At 48.8% G+C, this 15,617-nt stretch overlaps 1 protein-coding gene across 1 annotated transcript in view; it reads left to right on the top strand.

Moving 5' to 3' along the window:
- The window catches only part of DEAF1 (DEAF1 transcription factor), a 19,640-nt gene extending 4,897 nt beyond the window's left edge, over window positions 1–14,743 (top strand). Inside the window, exons 2-12 of the mRNA XM_009993554.1 lie at window positions 625–722; window positions 2,068–2,197; window positions 2,897–3,043; window positions 3,816–3,955; window positions 4,679–4,744; window positions 5,511–5,637; window positions 7,409–7,537; window positions 8,292–8,420; window positions 11,229–11,479; window positions 14,026–14,115; window positions 14,639–14,743. Of these exons, the coding sequence (XP_009991856.1) occupies window positions 625–722; window positions 2,068–2,197; window positions 2,897–3,043; window positions 3,816–3,955; window positions 4,679–4,744; window positions 5,511–5,637; window positions 7,409–7,537; window positions 8,292–8,420; window positions 11,229–11,479; window positions 14,026–14,115; window positions 14,639–14,743 (1,412 nt within the window). The remainder of the gene's footprint in view (window positions 1–624; window positions 723–2,067; window positions 2,198–2,896; window positions 3,044–3,815; window positions 3,956–4,678; window positions 4,745–5,510; window positions 5,638–7,408; window positions 7,538–8,291; window positions 8,421–11,228; window positions 11,480–14,025; window positions 14,116–14,638) is intronic.
- The last annotated feature ends 874 nt before the right edge of the window (window positions 14,744–15,617 follow it).

Below are 15,617 nucleotides of genomic sequence, written 5' to 3'. Positions count from 1 at the left end.
AAAGGAGCAGGAGGTGCCTTTCTGCACCTGAAATGGCTTTCACCCTGTGCCCCCTTAGCGTGGTGCCCTGAAACGTGCGGGGTTCTGAAGAGAAGCAGCATTTCAGAGCCCTTCAGAGCTTCAGGACTCTTTTTTCACTCTTTATCCCGTGTGTAGTACCAAAAAACCTCCCATTTTAGGGAGAGAGTCAAATATACATGATAGGAACATTCGGCTGTAAGTTTGGGCAGTCCTTAACTGCAGCCTGTGTGGCAACATAGAAATTACTACATAGCAGAGGGAGTCAGTTGTTTCTTTCCCAGTCAGCTCTTTTTTTTTTTAAATAAAGAGCCTCACAGCTTTATTTTTTAGTACAGATGCAATATTGATTTTCCCCTTAGTTCATCACATGCTGATAACGACTGCTGAGGTCTCAAGGAGGTTAAAGCACGTTCAACACAAGGCATAGTAAAAGTCAGAATGACTTTTGGACACTTAATGGCACTTACGGGTGTCAGGAAAAATAAGATTAATTTTGAAGAGGGAGGAAGAAGGTTATGCAGGTTTTTTTATTGCTGTGTAGCTGTTTATCAGGCTGTCTGGGCTGCAGCACAACATTGACTTCATGTCTGTTTTGCATTTCAGAAGTCACCACAGTGACTGTGGCCAACGTTGGTGCCTCTGCAGACAATGTTTTCACTACTTCTGTGGCAAATGCAGCTTCAATCTCAGGACATGTGCTGGTAAGTCTTTCATTTGGGCACCTTAGTAGAGCCCTGTGTACTTTCAGTGTCAACGAAGAGCTGTTTGTGTTGGAGCTGTACTGAGGCCAAAGATGTGTCTTCATTGCAGTGTGCAGGTTTATAAGCCACAAAACCATTAGCTGGGGGATGTACGGTTTGGGGGTTTTTTATCACTTGAAGAGTTTTTTGGAGTTGTTAGTTTGTTTTTCCACCTTTCCGCTCCCATACACTCATGTGTAACGGCGCTGATGACCTGCAAGCTGTAACCTTTGAGTTTGATTGGTTGAAATCTCACCAACCAACCCCATGTGTTGGGGTCGGAGGGACCCCCGGGGGCGGCTCCTGTGAGAAGCTGCTGAAAACTCCCCCCCCTCTCCGGCCTCAAAAACCCAGCCCCGCCTCTGGCCCAGGCTGAGCCCATCAGCGACAACGGCCTCTGCAATTAACATATTCAAGAAGGGGAAAGGAGCTGCTACAAGACCTCGGGGAGAGAGAGGAGGTGAGAGCAAGGCTGAGGTTCCAAAGGCGTTCAAGAAGGAGGCGAGAGAAGGTGCCCCGAGACGGAGGTTCCTGCCGCCGGTGGGGAGATGGTGGGTTGTCCCCATGCAGCCCGTGGACCCGCACGATGAAACAGCCCGTGAAGGACCACGGGGGAGCAGATGTGAACCTGCAGCCGTGGAGGACCCCGCGCCAGGGGAGGTGACTGTTCCCGAAGCAGCCTGTGGCTCTGTGGGCAGGCTGTGCTGGAGCAGCTCCCGAGGGACTGCTCCATCCCTCCTGGGAGGGACTCGTGGCAGAGAGGTTCGTGAAGGACTTGCTCCCGTGGGAGGGTCCCCACGCCGGAGCGGGGGAAGGCCGTGAGAAGCATCCCCCTGAGGAGAAAGGAGCGTCAGAAAACAACGAACTGGCTGTAAAATCCCATTTCCTGCCCCCCTGCGCCGCTGGGGGAGGAGTTAGAGAAATCGGGAGTGAAGTCGTCAGGGCCCTGGAAGAAGGGGAAGAGAGGGGTGGGGTGAGGGGTTTTAAGCTCTGGTCTTTGTTTCCTCTCTTGTTTGCGTCTGATCTGTGATCAGTTAAGTTGATACTTTTTCCTCCCAGTTGAGCCTGTTTTGCCCATGACCGTGACTGCTCAGTGAACCCTCCCTGCCCTTGTCTCGACCCATGGTGATTTTAGATGGATTTTCTCTTTCCCATCCCACATTTTACTGAGGGGATTTGAGCAAGTGGCAGCCTGGTGTGCTTTGTGAGTGGTGCTGTGGGGTCCCACTGAGAAGATTTGGGGGGAATACTAAAATGCATTGCTACTGTAACTCCATCCGTTTAGACTCTTTTGTTTCTTTTGTAGTCTGGGAGAACGGCCCTCCAGATCGGGGACAGCTTGAATCCTGAAAAGGCCACTCTCATCGTGGTTCACACCGACGGCAGCATTGTAGAAACCACGGGGCTGAAGGGGCCCTCAGCACCTCTCACACCAGGTACAGGGCAGTCTGGTTTTGAAGTGTCACCCTCCCGGAGGGGTGGCTTTTTTTCCCCAGTTGTGTTGCTAGGAATTCAAACCATGATGTGCATAACGTTACATAGTGGCCTTGTAAGGATGGTTTGTCCCCTCTTCAGGTTGTGGGACTTGTATTGCTTGGAAGTAGAGGAATACTTCAGATTTATTTATTTATTTTTCCTGTCAGAAATATATTTAGTTTTCTTATTCTTTGCCCTAACCCTTGCAAATAAATAAGCTTCTTGAAAGATCTTGCTCTGCTGCCCTTGCCTACACCAATCCCACCCCCCAAGGCAGGTGAATCAACCTAATATTGATCATAAAAGTACTGTGCAGTCTACTAGTACTGCACATGGCTTCTTTCTAAAGGGTCCCTGAATCTAGTTGTACCTCCATTCAGGCCGCTACTGAATATCGCGATAGCTGTTGTGTCTTTGCTGCCGGGGTCTGTTGCTCGCGGCTGCTTGGCACTTTCCTTTCTGCCCACCAGGCGGCACCGCGACCCTTCCCGCCAGCATTTAATGCCCTGTTCAAGCCTCTTTCCTGCCGTTCTTTTCATGAGTAGTTTCTTCTCTGTCTTCCGTTTCTTCACTTGGCACTTGCCCCAGCCGAGCCGAGGGCGTGAGGGTGTAGCCAGAGTGTTTTGGTTGCTGTCACCTTTCTCTTCTTTTCTCCAAAGGGCCGCAGTCTCCTCCTACTCCTTTAACAACCGTCCAAGAGAAAACTGGAACCAAGTATAACTGGGACCCCTCGGTGTATGAGAACGAGCTCCCAGTGAGGTGTCGGAACATCAGTGGGATTCTGTACAAAAACAGGCTTGGATCAGGTATCTGCCACCTTGGGTGAGGAACTGGGAGGGCTCCTTCTTCACAGGCTACTTTTAAGGTCCAATTGTGAGTTAAAAAAAGATCATTTTCTAGCCAGCCTAGTCCCTTTTGATATTATTGTTCTTCTCTGTTTTGCTCTTTTCTTCAGGGGCTTTTTAACATTTTTTTCTTGAATCTATGAAGACAGAGGCTGCTGTGCAGTGGGTCTCCCTGCTAATAAGTTGACTCTTCTAACAGTCATTTTGTCTGAGAAGTAGACACACTCCCGTGTTTGTACAAAGCTCTAAAGAATCCCTGCTGGAATGGGAAATGGAGCTTGTCCCCTGATGGAACCTGTTAGCTGCCTTATCCCCCCCCCATCTCGTTTCTCACTGTGGGAAACTGAAGGAGCAGGAATTGCCAGCCTGACTGCACAGCACAGCACTTGCTCCATGACTAGAGAGTTGCCTTCCCAACCAGAAGGATTAGAAATTTCAGTGCTTATTAAGGAAAGGCTTAAATTACTTCTGGTGGGTGAGTAGTTTTTGTGCTAGCTTTTTGCTGCACCAGTGAGCCCCAAAGCTGGAGCTCTCTAAACATACCCAGTCGTTGTCACAGCCAAGATAATAAATGGTCCTGGTTACCCCAGAGTGAGGAGCTGCAGCAGGTGGGGTCATATTTGGTGATTGCTGCAGAACAACTTCTGTTTTGTCCCGCAATTCCAGTATTTACTTCTTTAGGAAAGCAGCAAAATGATCCTTACTGTTGACTCACAGATGTCTTTTCCTTCAGGAGGCCGTGGCAGGTGCATTAAGCAAGGGGACAACTGGTACAGCCCCACAGAATTTGAAGCTATGGCAGGAAGAGCCAGCAGCAAGGACTGGAAGAGGAGCATCCGCTACGCTGGGCGGCCCCTGCAGTGCCTTATCCATGTAAGGTTCTGTTTGCTCCCTCTTCCCTGCTGGAGAGGGCAGGGGGAGCCAGGGCAGGGGCTGCAGCAGCCCAGGTTGTGCCCCAGCTTCTGCAGTTACTTATGGTGGTGCCACAGGGCAACCTGGAAGTAACGTATGGATTGGGTTGAGAAGGGGGGGTGAGAGAGGGATGTTTCTAGGAGTGTTTTCCAGTAGCACAGTACCCGTCTTGGTTGTGCTTGGAAAGGGATTATGGGTCATGGAGGATGAAGGCCAGCCTGGAGCTGGATTGCAGACATTGAGAAGTGAACCCTCACCCATGATCCTGTGATTCAATAACCTGATCTGCCTGATCCTGTTTGCCTGGCAAACACCTTCTTCACCTGCACCATTTATGGAGCTTTGCTTTGGGTCCTTTATTTCTTCACATGTCGAGGAGTCTCTTGGAGAACTGGGCACTGCCATTAGGCTGGCAGTTGAATTCTGCTCAGGAACAAACTCTTATCAAGTCCCAATTTCACAGATACTTGCCTTTTGATTTGAAAATTATTCTCCCTTCACTCTCCTCCCTTCCACTCACCCCATCACCACACTGCAGGGGAGCTGCCCCCTCTGTTACTCCGTAGGGTTCCTAGGAAGGAATGGGTACATTTCTCAGGAAGCTGTTGGAATCTTTTAGCAGAATCCAGCTGTGCTCCTGGTGGTTTTGGGGCTGGTGCTGAACTTGCAACCTCCTCCTTTCAGGATGGGATTTTAAACCCTCACGCTGCCTCTTGCACTTGTGCCGCTTGCTGTGATGACATGACTCTGGTGAGTTGGAGAATCATGGAATTGTTTTGGTTGGAAAAGACTTGAAGGCCATTGAGTCCAACAGCCATTAGTTTAAAAACAATTCAATTGGTGAGCAGATCATGAGGGTCCTAGGAATGTTCAGGAGAGCTGTGGCTGCAGTGTGTGTTGCTGTGTGAGGGCAGGAGGGAAGGAGCTGGGATTTTTTACTAAAATTTCTTAATTTTTTGAGCTGGAAAGAACATTTTCATAAGGATGTGATGAATACTCTGTGTGGGATCCATGTTCTCATATTAAACTGCTTGGGGTTGGTTTGGGGTTTGGTTTGTTGGTTAGTTTTTTTTGTTGAAAAAATGAAATTAAGGTCCTGAAAGCAGAAGCCTTTAGCTTGACTTGAAGTAGTTTTTTATATTTCTTTTCCACTATGAACTGATGATTTGCTTGTTTCCTAGACCTGAAACTGTTCCCTGTCTTCCCCTCACCCTTGATCCCTTTTCTTCCACCAGCAGTCAATTACTTGCCCAGTTCTGCTCCTTAAATCATAGTGGGAAGAGGCTGAATCTGTGCCACTTCCCCTGGAAGGAGCTGAGCCTCACTTTTTTTTTCACAGAGTTCTTTTGGGTTGGAAAAGTAGAATTTTTTTGGTCAGTTGTTGCAAACCACACCCCTCCATGGGTGTATTTGGTGCTGACCTTAGCTGCATGTGGAAGGTTGAGAAGTAAACCCAAAGTCCCCAGGAGACCTCAGCTAATGCCTTCTCCTCTTCTCTCCTGTGTGTGTTGCCCAGAGTGGCCCGATACGACTCTTTGTACCCTACAAGAGGCGGAAAAAAGAGAATGAAATGCCTGCAACTCCAGGGAAGAAGGATTGTTCCAAAAACATCACTCTGCTCCCTGCCACAGCTGCCACCACATGTAGGTTCTTTGGTAAAAAACACTTCCCTTTTTAGATGAGGAACTGCCATGCTAGATACTTCATGTCCCTCAGTGGCTCCTTGGAACTGCTCAGCTGAGGAAAAATGTCTTTTATTCTTTGCCACTTCCTTTTTCTTGGGTAATTTTATTGGCTCAGTATCTTGAGCTGATTCCACTTCCTGTTTTGTAGAAACTGGCACCGTGTTGCCACATTGAGGCTGCAAGCTGAGTAGGGGAAAGTACAGCTCTAGACCTTGAGGGGACTGGATTTTAAGCACATCCTCTAGGATTCATATTTTGTTCTGAGAGCTGGATTATGTTGCCCCTTCTCTCTGCTCCCTCAGCCTGGCGGGGCAGGGGGAGTTGTGAAGTCCTGGCCTTGATCCATAGCAAGTTTCAGGTGGCTTAGTCACAAATGACAGTGGAGAAATTTCCTCCCGTTAAAATTAGGTTGAAGGGAAGACTGGCCCTTCTCTGCTCTGCTGGGAATCCCCATTCCATGCCCTGAGCTTGGTTTTTGTCCTTCAGAAGCTGGTGGGGGTGGAGTAAGATTGGTGCTATTTCTTGAGATAGTAGAGAAGTGGGCTCTGAGCAGCTGGAATGAAACCCACAGCATTGAAGTTGTTAATGAAAGAGGCAGAAGGTGATGTTTTCATCTGCAAATTTGCTCTCTTAAGATTCAGAACACGCTTTGTTACTTACTGTTGATGATTGTTGAACCATCTGTGTGAGAACAGAAATTAATTTGCAAGCTCCTCCAGCTCACATGTTCCCAGCCACACTCATGTGTCCTCCTGCTCTCACCACCATCTGGATGGGAACAGCACAAAGTGAATGGAGGAGGAATCAGCAGAAACCCAATGAAGAACAGTCAGAAGTAGGGTTGAATTAGCAGTGGCAGCAGGCAGAGAAACACACAAGGATTCTAGAGAGTTTTGGGATCCTTTTTTATCCCCAAAGAGGTTTAATCTGTATTTTCATTCAGGTGAGGTGCTGTGCAGTTGTGGGTTTGCTTCTACTGGCTCTGGGGCAGGGGAGACCTCTTGTTTTGGTAGCAGCAGCCACATTGTTTCACCAGGCATGAATCTGAAGTCTTCCAATTGAGCTATTGTTTGGGAGGAGATACCCCTGGCCGAGCCACAGAACCAGCCCCTCACCAAGCAGTGGTGCCAAGTTAATTAATACTGGTTAAAAAAAAGGGTTTAAACATTTTGGAGCCACTCAGATCTGTTAATCCAAAAGGATTTTGTGACTTGTTCCTTGCATTGGCTAGGGATGTGGTGTCACTGGGTGCAGACAGACAGACAGCTAGAATTGCCCAGCTAACCAGGCTGTCACAGAATTAATTGTAATCCATAGGGTTTTTTTTGCTGATTTAAGTGATAAGAACCACTCTCTGCCTAACTTGTAACAAATCAGGATCAGCCAGAAACTGATGGGTTTTGTGACCCTGCTGGATCTTTCTGGTGGGTGTTACATTATTGCTCGAGTAATAATTGGAAAGGAGGTGACTGGAGGAGTGTTCAAGAGAACATTCTGGCCTGGAACACCCTGAGGATAAAGGGATCTCCAGGACACCAGCAGCTCCTTCAGGAGCCCCCCAGGGCTGTTATCCCCATTCCCAGCTGTACTGGGAGGAGGTGTGACCCAACTGCGGGTGATCACAGGCCACCTCCTGGTCTGTCATCACTGGGTGATTCAAGATAGGGATATCAGCAGCTAAAGGCCTCTGTGCTGAGTGTTCATTAAGGGAGTGCTTTAATATTTGCAGTCACTGTGACCCCCTCTGGGCAGATCACCACCTCTGGGGCCCTGACCTTCGACCGCACCTCCACTGTGGAAGCCACAGCCATTATCTCAGAAAGCCCATCCCAGGGGGATGTTTTCACTGGAGCCACAGGTGAGATTGGAGGTGACATCTGGTGGGGTTGAGGAAAAATAGGTTGGGATGCCCATTGTTCTGTGCAGAAGCATTTGGAATGCTGCACCAAGGGTTTATTTCTCCAGGTCTTACAGTGGGACTCTGCATCACCCCTTGTCCTCCCTGGGGAATCATTTCAGCAGTCTTACCAGCTGCAGAAAAGAAGTTAAAAGTTGTGCCCAGATGCTGCAGGTGCTCAGGAGCACCTCTGCTGATCTCTAGGGGTTTATGGTCATCTCTGTCCTTTTTTTTCACTCCTCCTTTGTTTTAAAATACTATTAAAAATAATACTAAAAGCTGAGGGTTGAAACTAAGCAAAAAATGCTGCATAAATGCTGAAAAATGCCAGAATAAATTAAAATATAAATGCATGACATAGATTTTTTGTTTTGTTTGATTTATACATGGGGTTGTGAGCTCTGTTGAGGGAACTATCCTGCTCTGAGAACTGGAGTCAGGTCCTGTGATTATTGCAAACGGATCAGGGTACAGGAGGGAGGGCAGCAGCAACTTGGGTCTCTGGGAGTAAAGTCAGAGGGAGATGGAATGAGTACAAAGTTGCCTTGCTTGCTACCTGTGTGGGATTGTGCTACTGTTTCCTGCAAATCCCTGGGACTATTGCGGAATGTAGAACTTGTATAAAATGTAAAAAAACCCAAACAAAAACAGGGTTGAGAGAAGGGTTGAAGATCAGCTGTTCCTGGGCATTTGTAACACTGTTGTTGTCGTGCAGTTCAAGACACCAACGTGCAGCAGCCCTGCCGGGTCAGTCACCCAGAGCCTCACTACCCCAGCTACCAGGACAACTGCCAGATTTCACCCTTCCCCGAGGCTGCGCTGCCCACGGCCCATCCCAAGATCGGTACGTCCTGTTCTGGGAGGTGCAGCTGGCACTGCTGGAGCTCAGTTTGCATTGTCTTTCTCAGCCAAGATTGAGGCAGAAAAAGAAACTGTTCTGCTTTGCTCCCAAGTTGTGTGATTGTTAAGCTTTGGACAAGCAGATTTTCCACTCTGGGAAGTTTTTCACTCTGTTGTTTGGAGCTGTTGGTTCCTGCCTGAGGATGCTGGTCGTGTCTGATTTAATTTTCCCCATTCTGGGAAGTTTCTCTGACCCTGACCTCACTGACACAGGGGTGCTGTAGGGCAGGGAGGGCTGAATCCCTGGGCCTGTTCTCTTGGGCATCGAGGAAAGATCAGGCAAACATGGAATATTCCTTTGTGCAGTCTGGAATCTTTCAGAGCCTGTTCTCCTCTTGGTCTGACCTTTTATGTTCTCGTTTGGAGCAGTAGAGAGTGTTCCTGCTCAGTCCAGAAAGAAATCTTGTTGATTTTAATCCTTAGTCACATCTTGATCTTACTAATTAAACATGGTTGGTTTTTTTCACCACTTAATACTTTCTCTAGACTGATAGACCCAGGCTGAAATGGGGGATTGGAAGTAATTCCAATTGGATAAGTGCTCAAGTGCCACTGCTGTGATAAATACTGTGCTGGAAATGTTGTAGGGGGAAAGGTTCTTCTGCAAATAGCTGCTGATAAAGGACTGGTTTATCTCATTCTTATCGAAGAGCAAACAGCTCTACACCATTCATGTGCAAATTGGTGGAAATTACTATTTTAATTAAGGTCTGTTGAGCCTAAAATGTGTACCTGGTGCATATGAACTGGCTGGGCTGCAGGTCAAGAAAGGGGTGGAAGGTGACAGTCCCTGCAGGGTCTGAGCCCCCTTCTGTCTCCAGATCTGGGCTGGGCTCTTGTAGCTTTTGCTGCCTGCATGGGAAAGTATCAGAAAGGCCTGGGAAAGGGTTCAGGTGTCAATGCACTGAAATTAATTCCTGTCTTCGAAAATGCTCAGTGTTCAGTGGAAGAGTCTTTGCCTGCAGGAGCTTTACCAAGGAGAGATTCAGAGCAGTGGGTGGAATGCTGGAATTGAGCCTGGCCCAGGAAGGTTGGCCTCTTGCTGCTCAGACCAATAGTTGCAGTTGAATTTTTTCAGAACAGGATTTATGGCTGAATGGTAAAGTACCATCTCAAGTGCAGCCCAGAAGACTTCCCAAGTGGAGGATCTGTTTGTTTTCAGTTGGGCTGTACACCCAGTTGTTCTGTGTCTGAGTTCTGGGGCTTGTTTCAGCATTTCTCTTTGGAGCCCCTTTGGTCAGACCAGTACAACTGGAAACCCAGAATCTGTGATGACACCCAGACCAGACTGTGATGGGAGAGGGACAATAAAGCAGGTGATGTTTTATTGGAGAACTTCCCTAAATGGTGCATTTAAATGCTGGCAGTGGTCAGTGCCCAGCAGGGCTGTGGATTCTCCAGGGCATTGTCTGTCCCTGGGAGCTGGAGAAGAGCTGTGCTTGGCAGGGCTGCTGGAGGTTGCCAGAGTGGTGCTTCTGGAAGGGAAGCAGACTTGGGATGGGATGTGGGATTGAAGTGGCTCAGGACTCCTGAAGTGTCACTCAGCTTTTGTTCAGCGCTTTTCTGATGGCCAAAGCATCCAGCAGCTGGAAAGCTCCTGCACTTACCGTGTGACTGTGTCACTAAGAATTTAAAATCAAGGAAGTGACCTGGCTTTTGGTGCCTGGAATAATAACAGCTCTTCACTTGACAGTGCAGAGCTGTCCAGGAGGGAATGTGGTCTCTCAGCCTGCAGTACTTCCTGTTGCTTCTGGGTGCTGAATCGGCCTGAAACTCCTGCCTAAAGACCTGAGGAAAATTCCAGATGTAGTAGGTTTTGGGCATAATGAGACTGCACAGTCCCAGAGCTGGTGGTGCCCTCTTTTTTTTTTTTTTTTAATAAACAAATTCTCCTGAAGTGTCACTCAGCTTTTGTTCAGCGCTTTTCTGATGGCCAAAGCATCCAGCAGCTGGAAAGCTCCTGCACTTACCGTGTGACTGTGTCACTAAGAATTTAAAATCAAGGAAGTGACCTGGCTTTTGGTGCCTGGAATAATAACAGCTCTTCACTTGACAGTGCAGAGCTGTCCAGGAGGGAATGTGGTCTCTCAGCCTGCAGTACTTCCTGTTGCTTCTGGGTGCTGAATCGGCCTGAAACTCCTGCCTAAAGACCTGAGGAAAATTCCAGATGTAGTAGGTTTTGGGCATAATGAGACTGCACAGTCCCAGAGCTGGTGGTGCCCTCTTTTTTTTTTTTTTTCTATTAAGCAATTTAGAGAAGAATTTGTAGGATAGATGTTGGTAGGTGTAAAGGTCTTGGACTTAAATACTCACCATCTGCCATAAAATTATCACCGGAGCTAGAGTTACATTTTGAGGAAGTAAGGGCAGATACTCTTTGGTGCAGGGAATGTTGCTTGAGCTCCCACTGGGACTGTTTGTCTCCTGGGCCTGCATGGAATTTCCTCACACTGGGGTCTTCTGGAGCACGTGCAAGCCTAGTGTTGTGCAAAGTAGAGTGTTGGTGACCAGGAAGTGTTGGTTGCTTGAAACACTTGCAAAGGTAAAACTGAGACAGTCACTGCTGGTTTTCTAGGACTTTAATGCTCTGAATTTGATTTTCTAAAATTCCCTCTGGGAAGGGGCCCCAGTGACAGGTGGCCATAGATTTTAAAAAAGCAACCAGACCACACAGCAACAACAAAACCAGCCAAATCTCTCCAGTTTGAGGAAACAAACCACCCTAATTTTCTTCTTCTTTCTTTCCACCCAGTGTTGACCTCCCTGCCTGCCCTGGCAGTGCCCCCCACCACCCCCACCAAGGCCATGTCCCCCTCGGTGGTGAATGGGCTGGAGGTGACGGAGCAGCGGAGCTGGTTGTACCTGGAGGAGATGGTCAATTCCTTGCTCAGCACAGCCCAGCAGCTGAAGAGCCTGATCGAGCAGGCCAAGCAGGCCAGCTCCTCCTTCCGAGAGGCTGCAGTCACACAGGCCAAAATTCAGGCTGATGTGGAGAGGAAAGAGGTAATTCTGGTGAGGATCTGAGGGGTCTCAGCCCAAGGGCTCCTTCTTGGCTGAGTGACAGACAGAGCAGAACCTTGCTGGTGCCCGAGTGTCTCTGATCCTTTGGTTACCCTCTGAGTGTTGTGTTTAGTGGATGTATTAACTTAGGGGAAAAAACATCTGCGAAGAGAGTGAGCCAGGCAGCAAAGGCTCCGTGTCTCTTGCGAGGGAGAGTTGGCCCCTTGCAGGAGGGCCCAAGGGAGCAGGTTACAGAGGTCAGGGTGCTTGGGCAGTGTCATGTTTTTGAGTGTGCATGAAGCCATCTTTTAATAAATCACTGACTTCCAGAGGGGCAAAACTCCCCAAACTGTGCCAGAAGACACATTGCTGGAAGACAATAGATATTCAGGAAATGTGTTTAAAATAGTTTTTTGTAGAAATATAAAAGAATCAGTGTTAAAATCTAACAAGTGTTCTAATTGAAATGGTCTCTGTATGTGAGCCCAGCCTGTTTGGAAACAAGATGGAAGATTAATTCAGCTCCCAGCTGGACCTTTAGAATTCTTGTTTTTAGAAAGATAAGAACAGTTCAGGGTTAGAGAGTATGAAACTAACCTAGGAAGGGTCAGGCATTGAAGAAACATAGCTCTAGTGAGCAAACAATGGTTTGTGTCTTTCAAAGCAGCAGTGAAGCAGTTGAGAATGGGAGGTTATTTTCTGGAGCTGGTTTTGTGAGAGATCTGGATGTCTCCGGTTTGATTCTCTCTTATCCCACCTTTTCCTTCTCCATAGTTTCTGAGTATCTGGAATTCTTCACCCCCTGGCTGTGGTTCCATCAGCAGGTTGTGGGGCTGAGGGGAGGGCTGGAGGAGCTGCTGTGGCTGGGCAAAGACGGAGGTGGCTGGATTTCCTTCCTCTTGCTGCCTTTCTCACTGGCCATTTTCCTGGAGAACAGAATTAGCCACAGTTGTAGAGGATGAAGGGGAGTCTGGTGGAAGGACTTGAATTCTGGGACTGGAAGGGAGCATGTTCAGCCCTGCACAGGCTGGTGGGAGCTGGGATTACCTGTGCCAAGGTTTTCAAGCCAGGTTGAAGTTCCAGCTCACCTCATGCTTTGGTATCTGCATTTCCACTTTTCTTTACAAAAAAGGAGCCTAGAAACATGACATGGTTTCCTTAGGCCAGTAGTCCTGATATCCTTAAGGATTTTAAGGAGTGCTTGGCTGGAGGGAGGGGTCTGAGGAGGTGCTGCGGAACTGGCCCTTTGTCACCTCAGGCCATTTGCTCACAGGCTCCCCTCTCGGAAGGGAGGATTGAGGTTCCTCTCAGTCCTCTGGTAGCTGCAGTTGGGGTGCCAGGACCCTCCATGTGGAGCCTCTCTTGCTCTGGCTGGACCATGACAGGTCTGGTGTGTCTCTCCTTGCAGCAATACCAGAGCCAGTTATTCCAGCAAACAGAAGATGTGGATGGAAAAACAGAAATCATCATCAAGGTGAGCTGGGGCTGTCTCAACATTTTCTGACTGAAGAGCCTTTTGTTCTTTGTCTTGTTCCATTTAAAGAAACAGAGGTTTTGTCTTTCTTTGTTATTGTCACAGGAGCCATGTATTCTGACCTTGCCTTCCAGCACAGATCAGAGCTGTTCCAAATCCCCCAAACAAGCAGCTTTAAGCCCCTTTTTGGTGGCCTGAATCCCTCCGGCTGTACATCAGGAGCACAAATATAGCTCAGTCACAGCAGCTGTTAATGCTGGTCAGGTGTGAGCAGGGAGTGTGATGACCTCAGTGCTGACCAGGGTGTTGGTTTGGTTGTGCTCAGAGAGGAGCTGGTGGAACTCGAGACACCCCTAATACTTTCACAACCCAGAAACTTCCTGTGGCAGCCTCAGGCTGCTGCTCTGACGTGCTAATGATCTGCCAGTAATTTAATGAGCTGGAAAGTGCTCTGTGAAGTGCTGCTTTTTGTGGTAGTTCAATGATTTCCACCTAAACATCCAGGCTATGTTAATTGATGTCACTGGTACAAGATTAAAGTGATAGACACAAAAACAGCCTTTAAAATCCAGGTGTGATTTTTTTCACCCTTGTATCCTGTCTCACCCCAATTCCAGGTTTAGCTCCTCATTCCTGTTGCAGCCTTGATGTTACTGCTCTGTCTCCTGTTTCTCTGCTGATGTAGTGGCAAATGCAGGAGGCTGCCCAGCCCATAGGAAGAGATCCCTTTTTTCCTCTCAAAAAAACAGGGAAAGATTAATCTGAGGGGTCCCATCCTCACACCTACTGTCGTCCTTCCTCAGACCCTCTCTCAGACATGCCCAGGATTGCAAACCACACCAAAGCACCAACTGGAGTGATGTTTTTTTTGGAGATTACCTCAGAGCTGGGACACAGTAGCCTGTGTAGCCTGGGCGCTGCTGCTGGGGACACAGCAGCCTGGGTCAAGGATCTGCTGGGGAACAGGGGCCCTGCCACCTCTCCTGTGTCACGTTGTGTAACAGCACCTGTGTGAGCCACAGTGACCTCCCTGTTGTTGTCTCTGACCTGGTCTCTTTGCTGTCCATCCTCACAGCAGTCCTGTGCCAACTGCGGCCGCGAGGCAATGAACGAGTGCACCGGGTGCCACAAAGTCAACTACTGCTCCACGTTCTGCCAGCGGAAGGTAGGAGCTTGGCTGGGAGCTGCTCCTTCAGTTGGCTGGAGAGGGGGTGAGGGCCTGGGCAGGGCAGTTGGAGCACAAGCTGTGCCCAGGTTGGCAGCCCTGGCTCCCAGAACCCTCCCTGGCAGCTGCTCTCCAAGCAGGACTGAAGGGATGGAGCAGGTCTATGGGCCAGGGGTCACAAGGGGAGGATCACAAAAGCTCTACCTTGTAGTGTGCTGGCTTTCAGGAGAGGGTTTAAGTCAAGGTTCTGACTTTGTTTTGATAACTTTTCCATGACTTAACTGATGTTGATGTCCTGGATCAGTTTTGGGGTTGAGAAGGCAACATTCTGCTTAGTTTGTGTCCACCTCCAGCACTGCTCCAGCTTGTGGCTCCTTTCCTGTCTGTTGTTAGTGGTGTTTGGCTGAGGTCTGGAGACCTGTAGCCCATCTGTGCAGCTCCGATAGGGCTTCCCCTGTGGCCTTGAGGGATTCTGCAGGCTGACCCATCCCTTCATGGCTTTTCCCTCTGCTCTTCCCTGCAGGACTGGAAGGACCACCAGCACGTCTGTGGCCAGTCGCCCACGGTGACGGTGCAGGCTGACGAGGTGCACGTCGCGGACAGTGTCATGGAGAAGGTCCCAGTCTGAGCACACCCACCCAGCCCTTGGGCAGCGCCGGGGCAGCCGCGGGACCGGCCCCCCAACAGTCTGCCCTTTGCCAGCCACTCTTCTCACTATTGACTCATTTTTTTAAAGACTTTTTGATACTGTGACAGCATTTGCCTGCTCAGTCCTCTTCCAGACCTTGGGATAATACAGAGACTGAAAACCTGATCAGGAAGAAGCTAATCCCTTGACTCTGCCAGGCTGGAACCTCCACTGTGTGGATGGCAGAGATCTCCTCACCCCTCTGGAGGTGGGTCTAAAGCAGGTGCTGCAATGAGATCTGCCAGTGGGCCCTTCTCCCTGTGCCTCCCTACCTCGTGTTGGAAAAAGAAACAAAACTTTGGTTTATTTAATTGCCTTGACAAAGTCAGTGCAGGTTCTTATTTGCTATTGGAAGGACTTGTTTTTTGTTTGTGTTTTGTTTTTTTTTTCCCTTGTGTTTTTTGTGTTTTTTTTTTCCTGTGTTCCCTCTGTGCTGGACAAATTTGGAACACAGTGGAGCTTCTGCACTTGGATAGAAGTGAAAAATAACGTTGTTAAATAAAATGCAGAGAAAGCACAAGCGTAGCCCCTGGTGCTGTTTAGTTCCCTGGACAGCACCTTGAGGTGCTGGTAGATGGTGGTAAATGCAGCAGGTGGCTGGGAGGGTTTGTGGCTGCAGTGAGGCTTTCACTGCAGCTGTGGTTACACGTGTCTTCACATCCCAGGGGGCCACTGAGAGATGTGGTTGCTCCACAGGGAGGTGTGGTCTCATCCTGTGGTGGCCTGGGCTGTAGCTGCGGTGGCCACCTGGCCAGATCAAACCCACAGCAAGAGTGTATCAGCAGGGAGCTGTCCTGCCAGGGCCATTTAGCAG

Source organism: Chaetura pelagica, unplaced genomic scaffold (genome assembly GCF_000747805.2).
Source record: "Chaetura pelagica isolate M959 unplaced genomic scaffold, ChaPel_1.0 scaffold613, whole genome shotgun sequence".
In the NCBI taxonomy this organism is placed as follows: Eukaryota; Metazoa; Chordata; class Aves; order Apodiformes; family Apodidae; genus Chaetura; species Chaetura pelagica.
The sequence above is the reverse complement of the archived record's forward strand: the minus strand, read 5'-3'. Positions and strand labels throughout refer to the sequence as shown.